The 20,605-nt window shown below is 31.3% G+C and overlaps 1 protein-coding gene across 1 annotated transcript; it reads right to left on the reverse strand.

The window, feature by feature from the left end:
- Positions 1 to 6,558: 6,558 nt before the first annotated feature.
- LOC123214057 lies at positions 6,559 to 8,807 on the reverse strand. The gene is made up of 5 exons (XM_044633763.1): positions 8,647 to 8,807; positions 8,453 to 8,561; positions 7,603 to 7,702; positions 7,140 to 7,226; positions 6,559 to 6,825 (listed from the first exon to the last, which is right to left on the reverse strand). The coding sequence occupies exons 1-5, from the start codon at positions 8,708 to 8,710 to the stop codon at positions 6,691 to 6,693; spliced, it is 495 nt and encodes a 164-aa protein (XP_044489698.1). The 5' UTR covers positions 8,711 to 8,807; the 3' UTR covers positions 6,559 to 6,690.
- Positions 8,808 to 20,605: the final 11,798 nt, after the last annotated feature.

A 20,605-nucleotide genomic window follows, 5' to 3' on the forward strand; every position in this document is an offset into this window, starting at 1 on the left:
CTATAAATTGTTTTGATGATTTAGCTTTCTTATCCCCGGGTAGAAACATATATATAGTAAGTTACAATAAGTTATATCCTATAATCAATCAATCTATGTCCCTTTTCTCAATCTTTATCTCGCACTGCTAATTTGATTCTCTCTCGTCATCTATAGGGCTTATTTCTAACCTTAACTCAGATGATATGAAATTCAATGCATATAATATTTGTGATGAAAACATTTAAAAAAAAAAATCTCTTTCAAAATCAATTCTATGTTGATTAAAATAGATTGAGACAAAAATTTGAAAGACAAAAATTCAAAAGCCTAATCATGTGACTCAATCTCCTAGGTTATCATAGTTTATTATATGTATAAACTTCTCCTGAATTGTCTAATTGTGGATGTTGGTCGATATATTCTTTCATAATACCTCTTTGTGGGTATATACAATAAACAAAATATCAACTCTATGGGTATATACAATAACTCTGTATTGGTGCATAACAAATGTCACGACTGCCTTTTTTCAACCACCCTCTAAAGAGCATATCTAAAAACTCGAGTGAAAAAATCATGTTTTCACAAGTGATTCAAAATTTGTGTCTTAGGAAGCCTATGTTCCATACATGCACCCTAGGGATATCAATTTTATTCATTATTATAGATCTTTCATGTTCATTCAATACATAACCTTCCAAGGAATCAAATCCAATAAATTATGGACAATCCTCTACTTACTCAATCGACTAGCGTGAAGAATCAGATGCAACTATTTTCTTCTTCTTTTGGACTCATTGGATAACCCATTGATTATCAGAATCTCACAGTATAATCACACAGTATAATTTCACACACATGCAAACCCCTCTCTCAATACAAATTTTAGGGTGAGAACGAGTATAAAATATTATGGGATATGATACTTATTTGTGCAATAATGTGACCTTTTTAATACTCTTTCTATAACCGACTATACAGACAGGTATCCTAAGCATGCATGTTCACACATCACTTTAATATATTCTAAAGTGGTATGTTATCCACTCTACTGACGTGACATCGAATAAATGGGTGTGCATCTTTCATGCACAATTGTTTATCAACTTATGATTTTAATACAAAAATTTATTTCAACTCTTAACTTATTCGACATTCATACACAATCAAAATAGATGCAAAAAGACTAATTTACTTTTGAGATGTATTTGTAGATGTTAAAACTAAATATCAACCAATCTCTACACTAGTTTCCCGAGATTGCATCAAATACTATAGTTATGTGAGATTTAACCACAAAGAGATTGAAGAAGAATGTTTATATAGTAATACCTCTACAAGGCTGATTAGAAAATGATTTGGTCAGGGGTTCTTTCAAGAATATAAGTTAAATACAAGAAAAGTACTTTTTTGAAGGCTTGAATGAGAACAAGAGTATAATTGTTTATCAACTCAGTTTCTAACATTTTTCCAACTTAAAATGCTTGTGTATATAGACTTCTGATATTGGAATGTGTAAAATAGTCGTAGGACACAAGATTGTAGCCATTGACATTTGAAAGAAACCTTTTTTTTCAATAAAATGCACCATTGAATAAGAGTTTAGTGTGAATGAATATATATATACTTTTCAAATGAGGTCAACCTCGGTCAACCTCCTAACAGTTGACTATTTGTTAGCATTAAACAATGGACATACGTGCACCAAACATGCATGAATGTTCATTGTTTTATCATGATTTCCTTTGAAAAAGTCCAAGCCATGAATGGTAGCGTGAATAAATCCTAAATTTTTATGCATAGTTATTAAAAATAACTTATGAATGAGCATACATGAGCCATGAACAAGTGTTTGTAATTTATTGATTTTCTTTCTTTGTTGACTCAGTTGAAATAAACATGACATAGATGAATGGTTCCAATTCTTCATTAGGAATTTGATATAGAAGTATGAATGATTGTGCGTGAAACATGAACAATTGTTCATCAAGTTAGTTAAAAGAGTTTAGTTTGCTCGAGTTATGAACGGTCAAGACTCACGGGTTGTACATGCCTATGAACACATTATTATATGCTTATGAATAGAAATGTTTTATTGTTAAACGAGCATTCATGTGCGTTTTTCTTTTATTTTTTAAGTTTTGATCCATTTTGACCATATCTTGAATAAATTGACACTTTGCTTGTTTTGGTTAATATCAAAACAACTCAAAAGCTAACAATATAAAAAAGGGTAATTGCATATTATAATGTGTAGAGAATATATTTTTTATTGAAGAAAATTGTTATCCTTGGACTCTCAAAATTTCAACATTTTCATTGATATAATAATGAACATCCATGCTACAAAGTCATAATTTGGAAAAGTCAATTATATGAAAATGAAAGTGGTATTTATCATCATCGTGTTCAACGTGGCAACTTCATTCATCACTCAAGCTCCCCTTTAATTCACCACAATTTGGGTGGTGGCTCCTGATGGGTCAAATTGTGAGATATTTGCTAGATCAACCATGTGTGAATTTGTTTGAATCATCTTAATTAACAAAAATTATGTGCATTTATGTACTAAGTGACACCACATACCTAATTTTATTTCGTACGAATATAATAAAATTATATATGTAAATAATATATATGATTTTATATATAAATAATAATATATTATTATATAATTGAGTATTATTTTATTTTTAATTTAAAATTATTTATTTATTTTATCGTATTATTATTTATACATAAAATTATATAAAAAATTTTATACATATAATACTATTCATTCTGATTCCAAAAACGTGTTCACTTTGGTATCAAATTGACCATGAAGAACAGGATACTGATAAGGCTAAACAACAATTTCCCACCCTAACTTTGATGTAATAATTTGTTCACCCTTTAAATTTAAAAAGTTTATTTGTTTACCTATCTATCAAGGTAATATATTAATTTTAACAATAAAAAATTATTTGTTTGACTTGGTATAATATAAATAAGATTAATATTATGTATACTTTTAATATGATAAACAAATTATATTTTCACTTTAATTATTTTTTATATTTTTTCATTTATTTTTTTTTTCATCTTTCACTGTTATCATAGAAATAACCTTCTTATCTCTTCTATCCATCAAAGTTAACGAAACTATTATCAAATTTTATGATTCAGGGAAGTGCAAGCATTGTACAAGTCATAATGTCCTTGAAAAACATTGTCATCGATTTGATCGCTACTGTCGTGATAACGTAAAAAAAATGGTAACAATTGATCTTTCTAATCATCAATATGTTTAGCTTTGACCTTTATTATTCATGAGTGATAAGAAGATGAGGGAAGTTAGATCAAGAAACCAGTTAAAGTTTTTCGGACAAGTGGTGTTAATTGATTGAGAAAAAACACCTCTCTAGTGCTCCATTTATGGAACACTCTTTCTTTTTTCTAAGTGACACATTCAAATTCAGTGCTATCAACCTTCTCAAATAATCAAAGATATGCAGGTATGTATGAATAGAAAGCATCTTTAGTGATGGAAAAAAGAATCATATTAAACATTAACATGTTGCCCTTGATCATTCCACGTCTTCTCAAAATGTGGAATTATATAAACAAAAAAATAAAAAAACTACAATGTCAATTATTTGCATAAAAGATTGGAAAAAGATACCAATTTCCGACAAAAACAAAAAGAAATTGGCCATAATCAAATCAAAAGCTAAAAGCAACCATTTTCCTTCATAATTGATTCTGTATCAAATCCTTTTAATCGAAAAAGTTTATTCTGTGTTGAAGAAAAGGTGAAGTGGAGATTGAAACAATGACATTGTTTTTGACGTGTTTAAAAGAGGCCAAATAGGTTAGCAAGACATGAATTCCTTGGTTGACGTGTTTAATGGGACTGCAATCTTATTCACGTGGGAGAGGAATAGTCATCGATAGGTAAGAATAAAATTTCTATTCTATTAATGACTTTTTATAAATTAAAAATAAAATTTTAATAAATTTTTATAGGGAAAATTGCTGTTTAGCTTAAGTAAAAACATAAAACAATTTCATTTTTTCACCAACTCTATAAAAAAAATTATTCAGTTTTATTAACAAATTTAACATATGGATTGAAAAATAAAATTTCAAACTTAGATATGAGAAAATCATATCGTCAAAGTTTGGGTGGGAATGGGGAGGGCTTCATAATAATGAATAAATAAAGGTTGACATGTGGACCAAATTTGGACAAGGAAAATTAGTCGACAGAAGTCAGAGACATTGTCATTATTTATTGCACTTTAACTTACTTCCGAAAAAATAATACATAGCTAATGCCTCCCTCGGTTCCAGCCTTTGCTTGCCGTCCTTTTGAAATGGACCACAACTGGGATTAGCTCTTTTAATCCCAAAAATTAGACATAATTAATACTTAATTACTTTTACAAAGTTAATTGCCAGCAACATGCTTCTTTCTTTTGTGGCCATAGCTACATTGATATGTGATTCATGTATGTAATAACACTATATGTATTCAATTTTGATTACTTAATTAGACACACAGATAATATATCATTATATGATTGAATAGTATATCCTCTAAGTATCCAATAAAAATCTTTTCTAGCTACATATCAAAATCAAAATTTTGATTTAGTTGATTCAATAATGGTAAGGTTGATCATTAGATTTAAGATTTGTTCTTTTCGGTATGGTTAGTTTGATCTCAGAAGTGATGATCCGATTCGAATAGGATTTCTTGTTGCCAAAAAAAAATGCTTCTTTCTTTTTCCCTATAATGCATGTTATTGAAGGAGACATGCACATGTATAAAGAGAAATGCTATGTATATCTAATTTTGAATATTTTATTAGATACTCAGATAATGTATAATCCAATTATATGATGATATATCATCTATATACTTAATTAAGTAATCAAAACTAAGTGCAGACAGTCTTATTGTATGCATGAATCACATGGATGTAGCTAGGGCCACAAAATAACTACAAGTTCAAATTAAAATATTCCAAAACAGTAAGATTCTTCATGAATTAAGAGGAGCCAAAGTAGTTGTTTTCATCTCGATCGTCTGCAACAGGGTGTTTATAGGTGTTTCATGGCCCCAACAAAACTGGACCACGTCTGATCTGAGCTCCGTCGGTGGCCGGCCCCTTCAAGCACCTAATTTCTCCACTGTTACAATTATTGGTTGATTCTTTCTTACTCTAGTTTCTCATCACAAAAATGGATTATCCTTTCGTTTCTTTTTTAATTTCCTATGTATTTTCTTGTTAAAAGAGAGGAAAAGGATCGATTGATGTATATATATCATACAAATCCAAGAGGGATGCTTCATTCTATCGTCTTTGTTTTCTTTATTCATCCATTTCTTTCCTTACATAGAAAAAAATAAAATAAAAGGAAGAGGAAGGATCCAAACGAACATTTTTATGACCCACAGCCTTATATGAATTTACGAAGAAAAACCAGGCACCAACCAATTTGGAAGTTGTAATTGATGAAATCCAAAAGCATTGGAAGGACTGGTAATGCTGCTAGGGCCAGAATAAGACAACATCCTTATCATTAATCTGTGGCTTCTGGCAGGCTGGACCAGAACCCACCACAGAGAATTATTCTAATTATATATACGCAATGTGCACATGCTTTGCCCCAAGGAGTGGCTTCGGTGGTAAAGGAATGAACTACCAAAATAGAGAGTTCAGGTTGAAATCTCCCTTACGACATATCACGATAATACACCCTGTCATCTTATGATAACACTCAATCTATTGTTATATAATAGGCCCTACTGCCTCAATTATTCTCTCACGTGCAACCTCTTCATGTTTCTGCAATCAAAGCTTTCAATGAGTGATCCCGTGACTCATGTTTTATCCTCCGCAACTTAAGGAAATTTTAGTCCACAATTCAGTTATTTGCCAGTTGCCACTCTACACCCACCTCTCCCATCAATATTTCCCACATCTAAACAAAATAATGATATATCTGCCAAATTTATTACTTTTTTCTGCTGTGAGTCACAAACTTAATTTGTGTCCGCTTACAATTCCAGGAGTGTTATCTCATCCTTTAATTCTATACACCAATATTTGACTTACACATTAGACGAAACTATCATCTACTGATCCAATGGAAATAACTTTTTTCCAGTGTCTACTTGAGAGTTCTTTTCAAATGAGGGCATTGTCAATTCATAAGTGTAATATGAGCTTTTAAAAGAATCAATTTATTATACTACAAACAGCTCAAATGTTGAAAGATTAAGACAGTAGTAGACCCAGTACCATTTTCCAACTTCTGAAACAAAATTGTCCAATCCTTTTGCATCTAGATGCAGATGCACGCTTGTATAGATATTATATTATGTTGCTTTTCCAAGTTAAAAGTTACCTCCATACTTTACATCAACCTTTACAGATACAAGACATACAACAATAAAAGATATTAAGATGAAAAGACAGAAGTCTCAGTACCTTACTGCATTTGCTGTGATTTGTCGTTCTTATTTGAAGGGCCATAGTGACAAAGAACATGCATTTCACAATGAGGAATGAAGGGAATAACTGATACGTGGCAACAGAGTAAGAGCTTATTATATACGAGCATATATACATATAGGTATTTTTTACAATATTCTCTTTGTGCTAAAGTTCATGCATACAAGTTGACTGTTTATTTCGAAATACCAAAGATGGTTTATCACAAGGAAGCTTCAACTTCATCTGAGTTGACAGCAGATCCATTTGGGGTATCATTTGCATGTAACTGAGCTGAAAGATCATCTATTGCTGAATTCAGCTGCTCAATCTTCAGAGTCAGTACTTTGCGGGTCTTCTGTTAATAAGGAAAAAAAAGATTCAGTGCATGCCGCTGAAACCAGAATGAAGAGACAAGATACATAACAAGAATAATCTGAATAGTGAAAAGGACGTTTTACTCAGCTAATGCCCATCTTGACTAAGTGACATCTCCTCTTCCCATTAGAAGAGGGAGAGTGATGAGGAACACAAGACATAAGAAAATGTTTGATTAGTGACCATAAACTTAGTCCATATTTCATTCCTAAAACACTAATTTTATAATTTTACCAGCATATTCATTCACATGCATTATGAGCATGATGACTAAACCAAGATATAAGTTCTCACCTCCAAAGCTTTCTCTTCATCATATATGAATTTTGGAAGCCTTCTCATAAATTTTTTTCTATCAGCTCCAGCTAGTGCCTCACTTATCTGTAAAATATATAAATGAGAATGACATGCATCAAATTCATGTCAATACAATTTTAGAGCACTGAACAAGCATAGTCCGTACACCATATACATAGTCAAAAGTGAACTATATGCCAACAGTGCATCAGAGTCTAGCTGAAGGTTCATACATTAGTCTTTTATAAAACCAGTTAATATGATACTCACGGATCATCTTGATCCAAAAACTGAACAAACAGCCTTAGCCATGCAACAGAATAATTATGACAAAGTAGCCATTCGGAAATAGCTGAGAGAGAAGACAGAGGATGCATGCCACTCAACTCATTTTTATTTTAACAAAAACATCAACCTTACAAAAAGTACAGAATTCAGTTTGACTAGATGCATTTAATACCTGGGGAGCATATATACAGCCTAATGTCCCAACAACTATTCCTCCCAATATAAAGCCACCAACGAAGATACTTGCAATATTTTGTCTTCTATCATCCCCACTACATAGCATGTAAAGCAACCAATTTAATTAGGAAAAAGATGTCCATAAGACAAGAGAAAGCATCTATCCATTGTTTAATAACACCAGAAAGAGACCCTTATGACAAATTAAAGAGTGATAATTGATGATTGTGTTTGTAACAGGAAAGAAACTCATTATCAATTAATTTAATCTATAGAAGTAACAAACAGCCCATCAAAGAATAGAAAAGAAAAAGGTCGCCTGTAAATGATTCAATCAGCACATGAAAAGAAGTAGATTCCAGGGGAAAACTTGAAGACCTTATAAAAATACAAGAAGATTCATGCTAGAGATAAAACAAAATTTTTATTTGACCAGAAAAAAAAACCAGGAAGAAAAAAATAATCAAAGAAGTGTACTGCATCAAAATATTCATATTTGTCACAAAAAAAACTAATATACAATATCCATAATCAATTGTTAGAGCTAAAAAACATATCAAATTAAGAAAAACAACATTTATTTTATTTTATTAAGTTTTCCGATTTGACATTAGATTTTGGATTGTATTAAAAAACATGTTCATGACAGCATTTCAACCGAAGGCCTTTACATAACATTTCTTGTATGAACTGTTTAAAAAACACAGACTTGTACTTAAATTCGATATCAAATAAGCCCAGCGATTAAGTTATCATCACCAATGCATTGATGAAATGCTGAAACACAGATATAATTTGAGAAGCATAAGGTGGAAATCATGTCTATTAAACCAAGAAATATTTACACTGCTCTAACTGTAAGAGTCCTTTTATGCTTAGAAATTAGCACTTTCCCGCATAGATCACTTGGGGTAGTGTTCAAACAGCATTTACGAGGTGGATTCAAAGAAGCACCTGGCATCACACAATTTAATCAATGATAATCCACAAGTAGAAGTTATAACCATGGCGTTATAAAGAGAAATTAGAGATTATTTACCAGAAACAAGGTGGGGTTGAGAAGTTTCGATTGAAAGAAATAAACTTGGAAGAGCGCCACTCATTCTTCTGCAGATCTATTGCCTTCTTTCAGATTGAAAAATTGTGTTGCACAGTGGGACTTGACGCTGAGTTCCACTAAGATTTGTCAGCAAATTATCTGGTCAGAATTCCATTTTGGGCCCTGAAGGCCCATATTATTAAAGCTATAATATAAACCACATGTATAAATATTTCAAATCTTCATCTATCTTTTACTGTGAATATCATAGTCCACAATCATATTTGGTCTTAAAATATACACTTTTTAAATTTTAATTATTTCATATATTATTAATTATATTCTCGATGCTTACTTTCCATTCATAGCGTCCTATAACTTAAGAATAATATTATGTATATATATATTTTATATATAATTTAAATATGCATATTACGTGTCATTATGTTATTGAATGTTATTTTATATTTAATTTAAAATTCTCTAATCAATTTCTAATTATATGATAATATATTATCTGTGTATCTAAATTATATATTAAAAATATGTACGTATAATTTTATTGATAGTTTAATATAATTATTTTATCATTTTTAATGGAACATATCAAAACACAACCAATCGGGTATGGTAAACATTTGAAAATTAACTATCAAATATTGATTATCTAGAAAACGGATGACGAGAAAATATACATTTAATTTATTTTAGTCTTTTCGTAATAAATTTAAAAGTTAAAAAATTTGGTGAGAACGAAATTTTAACCTCATACAATACAGACTTTAGTAATAATGATTAGAATTTGAAAAGATTACGATGTGTCTACCATAACATAGTGAGAATCAAACAAAGTGAAAAAAAGAAGAAGGAGAAATATAACACAAGATTTTTAATGCGACTCTCGATGATTAAATACCTAAGTCCATGGTGTCAATATTAATTGCTCTATATTACAATAGAACTTTTTAGATGTTTAATAGTTATTGTTGTGCCTATTTCCCTATGCCCATATTTTTTAATAATTTTTTTTATATTTATAGGTTTATTAAAGAGAAGTTACATTCAAATTGCGATAATCAAAGATTCTTAATCCAGTTGAGATTTTAATTAGTGTATTATTATTTCAATTAAACTAAAAGACAATATTGTAAATATTAGAAGTATTCCAATGAGGAAGGTGAATGTATCATCTTGTTTATTGCTATTAATGTGGAATATGAGAATATTTATAGAAGATTCTAGACGTGTTCTTCTTTTTGTGGAAGTTTGTTTGTTATCTGAACTTAAGGAGACTTTTCTTTCTCTTGAAATTGTCTAGTTGTTGATTAGTATTTCACTACTTATTCAGAGATGAATCTTAATAGAATTCTTTTGAGTTTGTATATCGTATAATATATATAATTATATAATGAGAATATTTGTTTGAGGTTTACAAAATTCTAAAATTTGAAAATACTAAATTGATATATTTGAAAGAAGTTACTTGTGTTTAAGGAAATCCTTCAAACTCATGAGTCAATCCATGACTTTTTCTTGAGTGAAAAATACAAATACCCTCCAAGTGGGGAAGCTCCGATTCATTTATATGTGAATTTTGATGTGAATTTAAATTTGTTTGTTTTGACAAAGGAAAAGGTTGTATGAAGGAGAAAGGCCAAATCAAAGATCCTAGAAAAAGAGTTAGACAAAATATCTGGTCTTTATGACTCAAGCTTAGGACTTAGCTAAGCTCAAACTAGGATAGGCCAAGAGATGAGAACTTATGCTTAGGCCTAGTCCTCAAAGCCTAGGCCCTAAGGATAACTGGTGTTGTGTAAAACCAATAGGTATGTATCAAGGTTATTTAGTCATTTAATGTTACATATAGTTTAGATAAGCTTACTTAATGCATATGATGTGATGAAGTTGAGCTATGTTGATTAAAGTATAAGAAAAAAAGGGTGGAGTCATAGTTTGAAATATTCGTTCCATTTTTTAATTCATTAGAATGACCAAGGGAATGACCGTTTTAAGTTTCTAAGAATGAAACACCCATTTTAAAAGATGGAACACCCATTCCGAAGAATGAAACATATTTAGAGCTATAGTTACCTTAATAAGCCATTATTTAATATATGACTACAATTTTTATTTAAGAAACTATTACAACAAATTGAATAATGGTTTTTCTAACGTCAAAATAAATATATCAGAGTGACGACCAACACAAAAGACTAGACAGAGATTGATGGAGATGTTCATCAAGCAGGATCAAACATTTAGATATTTATGAAATTAAGTAGCAATGCTAGATATAACAACTTTAACATGTACAACTACAAACCAATTGAACTAAGGTATCTTCAGATAGACTTATTGTACACAACCAAGAATGAGAAACGAGAAATAAATGTGCTTCAATGGTTGTATCAAAACACAAGTTGATTTTATCTATCTCAGTTTTTATAATTGTGTTCCAGTTAACTTTCTCAATTAGTGGTTGCATCTTAGAGGGTAGAAAATGCTTTTTAGTTGACAAAATGGTTTAAGCGATTACATATTTGTGCAACTAGAAATTGAGAAGATGTTTTCATAGTTTCTACTTTACCAACTTGAATATCCGGACTGTTATACTTATTTAGAGACATAAATTTGGAAGACAATGTAGTGTTGACCAATAATAGTACTATCGAATTCGTATATTATAACAAATTCGAACATAATTTCATTTATTTACTTGTTAGTTGAAACTTTTAATTTACACACATTGTATTATTTACTTTAACTCAATAATATGTATGGATTATCCAATATTAACATGTGCTAAAGTTTTAACTAATTATATTTACATACATACATAAGATTTTTAAACGTCAATTTATTATATATGGGCCAAAGGGCCCAATATTGGACTGACCCATCAAACCTCCACCTAAGACCTGAATCAGGAACCAGTCTAGAACATACATATGGAAGCAGGGCTTGGGCCCTCCATAGGACCAGCTGTGGGGCTCGGGCCAAGCCCCATTTACCTAGCTCTATCTGGAAGTAATATATATCCTCGTTACAAGACAAGGTCTCTAGTTAAACAGATTTGATGAAGCTTGCATAAATCAAACCATGACAACATGACTTAATATCTGAATATCCAATCCCATCATCAACAAATAACATCACAAGGATTCTAGAACAGTAGCGCATCATATGACAGATTATTAATTTATACATCACTTTGATCTAACCACAAGCAACATTCTCCATATTTCTTCAAGGCTTCATAAATCATAAAACTCACATATATAATTGTCATAAAATTGGCAGAGACACAACTTCAGTTCACCATTAACATGAATCATCACATAATATAACATCTCTATTCCAATAGTCTGACCCACTATCAAGATATTGTCTATTTTAGACATACAGTTTATCATAATCTTGTTTGTGGGTTTTACAAAATAGATTCACCAATGTGAGTTTTCAGTCAAACAATTCACAGTTCTTAAAGTTAGGTCGGTTAAGTTTGTGGCTCCATTCTAACAATTCTATGCTAATGACAGGTTCATTTAGCTCCTGGAAGCAATTTTAACTTCTAAGAAATACATTAAACGATCATTAGAGGACGACTTCAAGATAGTGAGTGGTGGGATTAAGGTAATACACTTCTTATTTAATGTGTTTCTTGTCATGCTATGTTCTGCAGTTTTCTTTCACCAGTCTTCCTAAATCAATTAAGCATAGATGTTTTTGTCCTGCCATTTTCCTTTTTTTTTTTTTTGCAGTCCTATCCTGTGGGCTTCATTTGTGCTGTTCTTGCTTGTAAATGTTTATGGTGAGCCATCTTCTACTGGAAATTAACTTTTCAGTTAAATGACTCTGCACTTTGAATTGACTAGATGTTGGTATAGTAAAATTTAACATACTTTTCCTTTTCAAGATGGTAAACATTGTTTTGGGCGTCCTTAATTCCTTTGATTGTAAGAAATTTATTCTCAAAAATACCTATTGAGTCAAAATCAATTTTAAAATTAATCAAAGAATATGATATTTATCTGACTATCCTACAAATAAAGGGAAGAGAGATAAGAATAAAATATGGCTAAAGGATAAGAATTCCCAAATAAAGTTTGAAAAAAAAATATGTTTCTTGCAAAAAGTAAAAGAAAGCAAGATGATGCAAAATATTCATTTGCAAGGCTGCAAAGTGCTAAAATATTCAAAAGATTAGCAGGCAAAGCGACCACAAGGCACTAATAGTCAATAGTGTTTCCTACAACACTTCAAAGATTCGTTTGCAAAACTCAATAATTCCTGCAAAGCCAAGATATGCAAGAGATTTGCCTATGAAAAATCAAAATTATAATAATTCTATTTGTTGAAATGGTTCAAAATTTATTTTGTAAATAGATTGTATGTTCTCATTAGAGAACCAAATTATCTGTTAAGATCCCAAGTGCAAGGTATGAGACTTAGATCTCACATTGGAAAGTATGAACAACTAGTGTGGGGTTTAGATGACCTTAGGCTCTCCCATCTCAATAGCTAGCTTTTGAGATGTGGTTCTCCTAAGGTTCGTATCATTCCTTTGGCAACTTATATAGATATGGACTATAAATTTGTTAGAGTGATAAAAAGATCTTGGGTAATGCAATATGAATCAAGATTTATCTCTTGGTTTTAAAATTTAAGCTTATATGTAAAGTCTACAATCTCCCATGCAAAGCATATAGGCTACATGAAAATATACTCCTGCTAATATGCAAGACCTACTGATGCGGGACCTCCTAAGGATGTTTGTAGCTATTTTAGAAGTAGATATAAAGCCTGGGGATCTCTTTACCTCTTTTAGAAGTATCTGTTTCCTTCCATAAATGGAACCCTCTTTTCTAATTCTCTCTCTTTTTCCCTCCCCTCTAGTGCTAGATTTTTTTTTTTTTTCTGATTCCTAGTACCTGTACCCTTAAATTTTGTCCTTTAATATACTAATTAAAGTCTGTGAATTTAAGTAATGGTTAATCTGGTTTTTGTCTACAAGGGGGGTTTGAACTGCTTATTTTAGTAAAAGCATTGCAGCAGTTACTCATCCTCGTATTCTTTTTAGTTTTTAGTCAGTCTTTCATGTATCATACGGTGATGTTACCATGTTGCCTGGGAGGCTAAAAGTATGAAATCTGTCGACAAAACCTTGCTATGATAATAAATTCTTATGCTGTCTTTTCCCTCTGATAATTACTGGATTTAGTCATTAACCAATAGTAATGTTGGACAGATTCGCAGCTGGAAGAAGTGGGAGCAGGAGACTTCAACCCATGACTTTGAGTTCTCAAATGGTATAATTTCCATGAGAAAGTGAAGATTTTTCTAGCTTTTCAGGTGTTTACAACCTTGAACATGATTTTGCCAAAGCTAAAATCATAATATCTGCTATTATGTTTTCAGATCAGTATTACCGCGCAGATCCTTCAAGATTCAGACTTACTCATCAGACATCTTTTATAAGAGCACACACCATTTTCCGGACTTCCTATCATCTTTTACATTGTCAGTTACTTGTTCATCTTTCTTCTGTTTCTAGAGTTAGTAAAGCTCTTGTGAGTTGCGAGTAGTGAGGCGACTTTCTATATATATATATATATATAGTGGTGGACAGAGAGGGTGTCAAAAGGGGGGTCTTGACTTTTTAAAAAACGTTACAAATTGAGATAAAATTTATATTATACTCTTTATATAAATTTTAATTCATGTGTTATTCTTTGCATTTTGAAAAAATTAGTGTCATACTTTCACTAGTTCTAATGGACAGTCATGACTCAAATTTGGCTCGAATAAAAAATAAATTGATTCAACTTAAGTTCAGTTTAAATTTATGACTCAAATTTTTGAATCCAATTCGTAGTTTTAATTCATGATTTATTTACAAAATAACATCATTTTTCCGTTATTTGTGCAAAACGACGTCAATTTGTCACTAAGATGTGAATTCGAACCATAAATTAATTCACTAATTTAAGTCATAAATTCAAACCAAACTTGAGTCACAAATCCAAACCACAAATTTGAGCTATCAGTTCGAATCGAATTTAAATTAAACACCTCTAACTCGAGTTCATTTCGGTTAAAAAATGAATCAAAATTTTCTATTCAAGTTTGGCTTGAGTTTAAATTAAATAAATTTGAGCCAATTTAAACCAAATCGAGTCAATTTATGAAACTAAATTAGGTCAGTTTGAATCCAACTCTAATTGTATTTATTTTTATTTAAAATAAATATATTAGGTCTAACCGCTTGAAGTTGCGTAATGGATTTACCAACGTGAGTTTTCAGTTAAATAATTCACAGTTCTTAAAGTTGGGTTAGTTGAGTTTGTGGCTCTATTCTAACAATTTTGTGTTAATTGACAAGTTCAATTAGCTCCTGGAAGCAAATTTAACTTCCAAAAATATATTAGCGGTCATTGGAGGATGACTTCAACATAGTGAGTGGTGGGATTAAGGTAATACACTTCTTATTTAATATGTATACCCACTTTGAGTACGTAAATAGATACACATTTTATATGTGTTATCAAACAATTTAGTAATTTTGAATTAATATTAAAATAATATCAAATTATATAATGATATATTATATTTGTATTCATTTATGTACTTAAAAGTTTATACCCATAGAATAATTGAATTTACACACAATTACCATTGGATATAACCATTGAATTGCTGCAGCCTTGGGGCTACATTTCATCTTGTAGACAACAAGGCTTGACTAGAGCTGTAATTTTCATAGTATTTTCGTGAAAAGATCTTTTTATAGGGGGGTCCTTGATTTGTAGGTCAACTCTTAAGTTTTATAGTGTATGGCTACAAAATTGTGGTCCCTCTCTCTGTAGTAGTAATCAACCAGGATGGATACTTCTACTGTTACTTACAAAATCTGAACTTGTCCTGGTGACCAACAAATTCTTTTTGTGCATTTTGGGTGCTTGCAGAATGCTTTCCAGATTACATGTTTCTCTTAGATATGGGTAAAACATTCTTCTATGCTAGTTAAAACAATTAGATAATAATCCATGCTCCTCAGCTTCTCTTTTATGATTAATGGAAGTATCACAATTACATTATAACAAAGTTTTTCTTTCTTGCTTGCATACAAATTTCAAGCCTGCAATATTGAAAATTGCTTTAGGGTAAGCCATATTTGTCTCCTCAGAAACACTTTCAAGCAAATGCTGACAGCTTTCTAGTTCAATGAGGACATTAATAGTCAAAATTTACCTATCCTTTATAACCTTTTTCTTTTTTTGGTAAATAATTAATTAGAAGGTTTCACAAATGTGATAGAGGCTGGAACCAATAACTTGTAATGATACATTGTAAGAATTCTTTATAGCATTCTTACAAAGTATCATTGTATTATTGAAGCTTTAGAAGTTGAACTTAAATTGATAGTGTATATTTTTTAAGTTGCCTTGAATTCATGGTTGTGAATAGTTGTTGGGTTTTGCAGGGTTGTGGTCTTAGTTCTATGTCCTCTGAATGCCCTTGTAACTTAAGTACATTTATCTTTTGAACACTTGTAGTGTTTTTGGATCTTCATTTATATTTGTTTTTTTTTTGTTTGTTTAATCTCATGTTTGTTATTCTACAAGTTATGCATGATTGAACTAAATAATTATCCTTGGTACGGATATTTGTATATGGGTACACGCATGAATAGATCTAACTTTTGATGAAAAAAAAGGTCTAAGGCCCTCATAAAGTGGCACATGGTTGAAAATAGAAAGGAGGAAAATCTCCAACTCAAACTCTGTTGCGGATTGAACAATTCAAAGCTGTTATATTCAAAGTTGTTATAGTGGTGGCGGGAAGATAAAGATATGAAGTGTTAATTGGGCGTGAGATGGTGTCATTTTGTAACTGCATTTTTGTGTCTTTTAATTGTACATAATCACATAATACGGTGTTGTTGTCTTGTTGATTGTAATTGTTTCGTTGATACGATGTCGTTCCCTTGATGTGGGTGTTGTGTCTTTAATAATGGGAATTTATGAAGTATTCAGTTTTTTGGCACAAAACTTGTGTTCTAATTTCCCTTCTTCTATTTTGTAATCTCCCTCTGCATTTAGGAATTTTTTTATTCTTGATTTCAAACGTGACTTTGTGTATCAACAATATCAAAGCTATGTCCTGGCCATGGCTGACGGAACTCGTCTTTAGGAACTTCGACGTGAGCTCACACAAATGATCGCTCAAACGGTAACTAAATTAGAGCAACAACAACAAGATTGCCTTGAGGAATCATAAAACCGACTTTAGCAATCAATGGAGAATCCGCAAAACTTGATACATGGATTGAGCATCCAACAGGTTGAGGTAATCTCTCAATTGATGCCACGAGATGATAAAGGCACCTCTTAATCGGTATAGGAATCGTGATATCCATAGGAAAGAGCAACACGATTAGATTTCCCTCACTTTAACGATGATAAGTTTGACAGTTGGATATTGCGAGCACACTATTACTTTGAGGTAGATGATACTCTAGCTAATGATCGAATTAAAATTGTGGTGTTACATTTGGAAGGGAAAACCATACAATATTAAAACTAGAGGTGATATGACTCCTTCTTGGGAAGAATATACGGTTGCGATAAGGGCTAGGTTTGGTAATTTTGTATACAATAATCCTTTGGCAAACTTGAAGAATCTTAAGTAAGTAAATTTGTTGCAACAATATCTAGATAAATTTGATGCATTATATTCAAGAATTGGCATTTGAGAGGATCAGGCTTTGAGTTTCTTTTTGTCAAGATTAGTGGATGAGCTACAAATGTTGGTAAAGATGTTTAAGCCAAAGACATTATCTGAAGCTAACTTACTTGCCAAATTGCAAGAGATGATTGTGGTAGCTCTCAAGAATCAACCTAAACCTTTTACTAAAACACCTCAGGTTCCATTTATTAGTAAGCCTATGTACCAAGGTTGGACTAATAATAATTTGCCTCCAAAACAAAATACAAATGATGGCTTGCTACCTATGCCAAATATTCCCAAGCTACTGCTACCAATTCCTTAGAAGATAACAACCAGTAGAACGTTTAATGAGAAAAGAGCTAAGGAAATATGTTTTTGGTGTGATGAAAGATTTGTACCTGGCCATAAGTGTCAAAAAAAGCAAGTGTTTGTCATTCATTTACATATTGAACTTGAGGATAAGGAAGGAAATAAAGTGATGGAGTTAAAAGTCAAGATTGAAGAACTTGGATTGATGTAACTTTCTCTTCAGGCTTTAAATGGTTCAGTGGGGTTCATGACTATGAAGGTTAATGGCATGCATGGTAAAAGAAAGCTCTTTATACTTGTAGACTTAGTAAGTACTCATAACTTCCCCAATGAGTACACAACTCAGAAGTTGGGATGTCTAATTACAAAAGTGAAAGGTGTTCATGTGAAAGTTGTGTAACATCCCTTTCCAGAAGTATTGCCCACCGGAGGAAAAATATTATTAATTAATATCTGAAGTGTCTATTTAAAAAAAAAACTTTAAAATGAACTTGTCACTAAAAACATTCAAAAATTGTTCTGTGAAAACTGAAAATCTGGAAAAGAACAAAAGATGTATATATCACATATGAAAACTCATTTGAAAACATCAGAGATCATGGAGTAATCATGTACATACCTCTAGATACAACTATACAATTATCTAATAACTATATCTAAATAAGAACAAAAGTCAACAATATTATATGCATGTAACATAAACCATAGATAACTTGCTTGACCCTGCCTTGCAGCTATCTTGATCACATGTACCTGTAATTATGAAAGGAAAGAAAATGAAAGATAAGAACACTAAGTAAAAAGGAAAGAAATAAGTAAACTATCTCCCTTTCTGTTCTTAATAACTCACGGGACTTAATCTCATGTAATAACCTCCTCAGGGAATCGAAGGAATAATTTGGCTCATCTTTTACTATTTGAGTCATACTTTATCCTATCTAGTATTCATATGATACTTTTTGGAAGCTGACTACAAAGATTCGACACTTTTATAGACTCAAGCTCTTTTTTTTTTTTTCTCACTATACTATCTCAAAATCTGAACTATTCTGTACTATGAACATGTTCTACTGTAAGTGGACTCTATTGCGAGTTTATGTCCTGCTACAGATGTGTCCTACTGCGAATGTGTCTTACTGCAAACGGTGTAGCGTAAAGTGCCCTCTTATAGTTCATAAAATGCATTCATTATCTCTTATTGGTTTTGCTTCCATCTAAAATTGAAACTAATACCCAAGCCTTTTCTTTCTCTTTAGGCACGTGGGATAGTATTAAGTATCCATAACCCATTAGACTATACTCTTGAGATGATCCCTGAATTCTGAGTCCCAAATTTCCTTTCTTTCTTGTCTTTCTTTTCTTTTTCTTTTCTTTTCCCCTCATTTCTTTCCTTTCCTTTCTTTCTTTTCTTCCTTTTCTTTCTTTCTTTCTAGAAATTGTAATAACTGTTCATTTGATAGGGTAGTCTTTTTATTCAAGCAATTTAACGGTCAAAACGATCTCTAAATCATACAAACTATATATCATTGAAAAGAGGATTTAAAGAGCTTTCCAATGAGCTATAACATCACTCATGATTCATCATATAAAGCAATCAAAATGAGCTTTCTTTCTCTTTTTCTTTCAAAAAATTGTAATTACTATTCAATTGGTAGAACAGTTTTTTGTTCAGGCAATTTAACTATCCAAACGGTCTCCAAATCATACAAACTATATATCATTGAAAAGTGGATTCAAAGAGCTTTCCAACGAGCTATAATAGTACTCATGAGTCATCAGATAAGATAATCAAAATATGGGACGAAATCAATGGCAAAATTGTAAATATTTTTCAACTTCTACCATGAAGAAAATCACATACATAGATACCCCAAATGACAAAACAACATTTCTTAACCTCAAAATCATCATTTATAACATAAAGCAAAGGAACCAAAGGCATAAAACATGAAATATAGAGTTTATTTAGCAAACTTAGGGGAGATCAAGAATGATTCCACTTACCTTGCTTCAAGCCAACACTTGCCAAGCTTACTCCCTTCTCTTTGCCTTACTTATTTTCTCACCAAGAACCACCTTAAGTCAATACCAAAATACACTAACATATTCATATAATATACTCCAATATATATAAACATAGGTAAAAGGAAAAGAAGAAGATCTTTTGATTACCAAGGCCTTCAAAGTACTTCATCTCATTTTCTTTCCTTACTTGTCTTCCAAAACCCTTTCAAATCATCCTTTTTTTTTCAAAAACAAAACAAAAGCATGAAAAAGGCTGAGTTTCTGGAAGGGACGGAAGAAGGAGATGAAAAATGCATACATTTTGTCTTTTATCCTTTTATACATATACATACATATTTAGTTTTGGCTTATCTTTTATACACACACACACACATATACACACATATATTTGAACATATATATTTAAGATTGGAAATATATCAAAATAGGGTCAAAAGACATAAATACCGCTGAAACGTACCTAAAGGTATTACAAGCTGCTAATAGGCAAGAGTTCTAGTGCAAATCCTTATGTGAAAGGTTAGAAACTAAGGTGCAAAACCCTTCCCTTAGTAATTATGATTTAATTCTTGAAGCATAATGGTTAGTTGGACTTGGTGATATTGTTTGGAACTTTGAGGCCCTAACAATAAGGTTTTTGATGGGAGGGTAACAACACTTCTTAAAGGGTTATACAGATCAAGAGGTTAGTGTTATAAAGGAAGAGTAGCTATGCAAACTCTTACATAAGCAACAATAATTAGCCTTTATTCAATTGTTTTCAGTTAATAATAAGGGAGCTGTGATGCATATTTATAACCTTCAGATGTGTGAAGTAAAGGAGGTAGACAATTAGCAAGAGTTAGAGCAGTTGTTGAATATGTATAAGACTATATTTAAAGAACCTACAAGTTTA

Source organism: Mangifera indica, chromosome 1, assembly GCF_011075055.1.
Source record: "Mangifera indica cultivar Alphonso chromosome 1, CATAS_Mindica_2.1, whole genome shotgun sequence".
NCBI lineage: Eukaryota > Viridiplantae > Streptophyta > Magnoliopsida > Sapindales > Anacardiaceae > Mangifera > Mangifera indica.

Excerpts from the sequence above, each read along its gene's own strand:
- LOC123214057 (XM_044633763.1), bottom strand. The coding sequence starts at position 8,710 with ATGAGTGGCGCTCTTCCAAGTTTATTTCTTTCAATCGAAACTTCTCAA. Across the intron at positions 7,227-7,602 it reads GCTGTATATATGCTCCCCAG|ATAAGTGAGGCACTAGCTGG; the intron begins GTATTAAATGCA and ends TATATTTTACAG. Across the intron at positions 6,826-7,139 it reads ATGAAGAGAAAGCTTTGGAG|AAGACCCGCAAAGTACTGAC; the intron begins GTGAGAACTTAT and ends CCTTATTAACAG.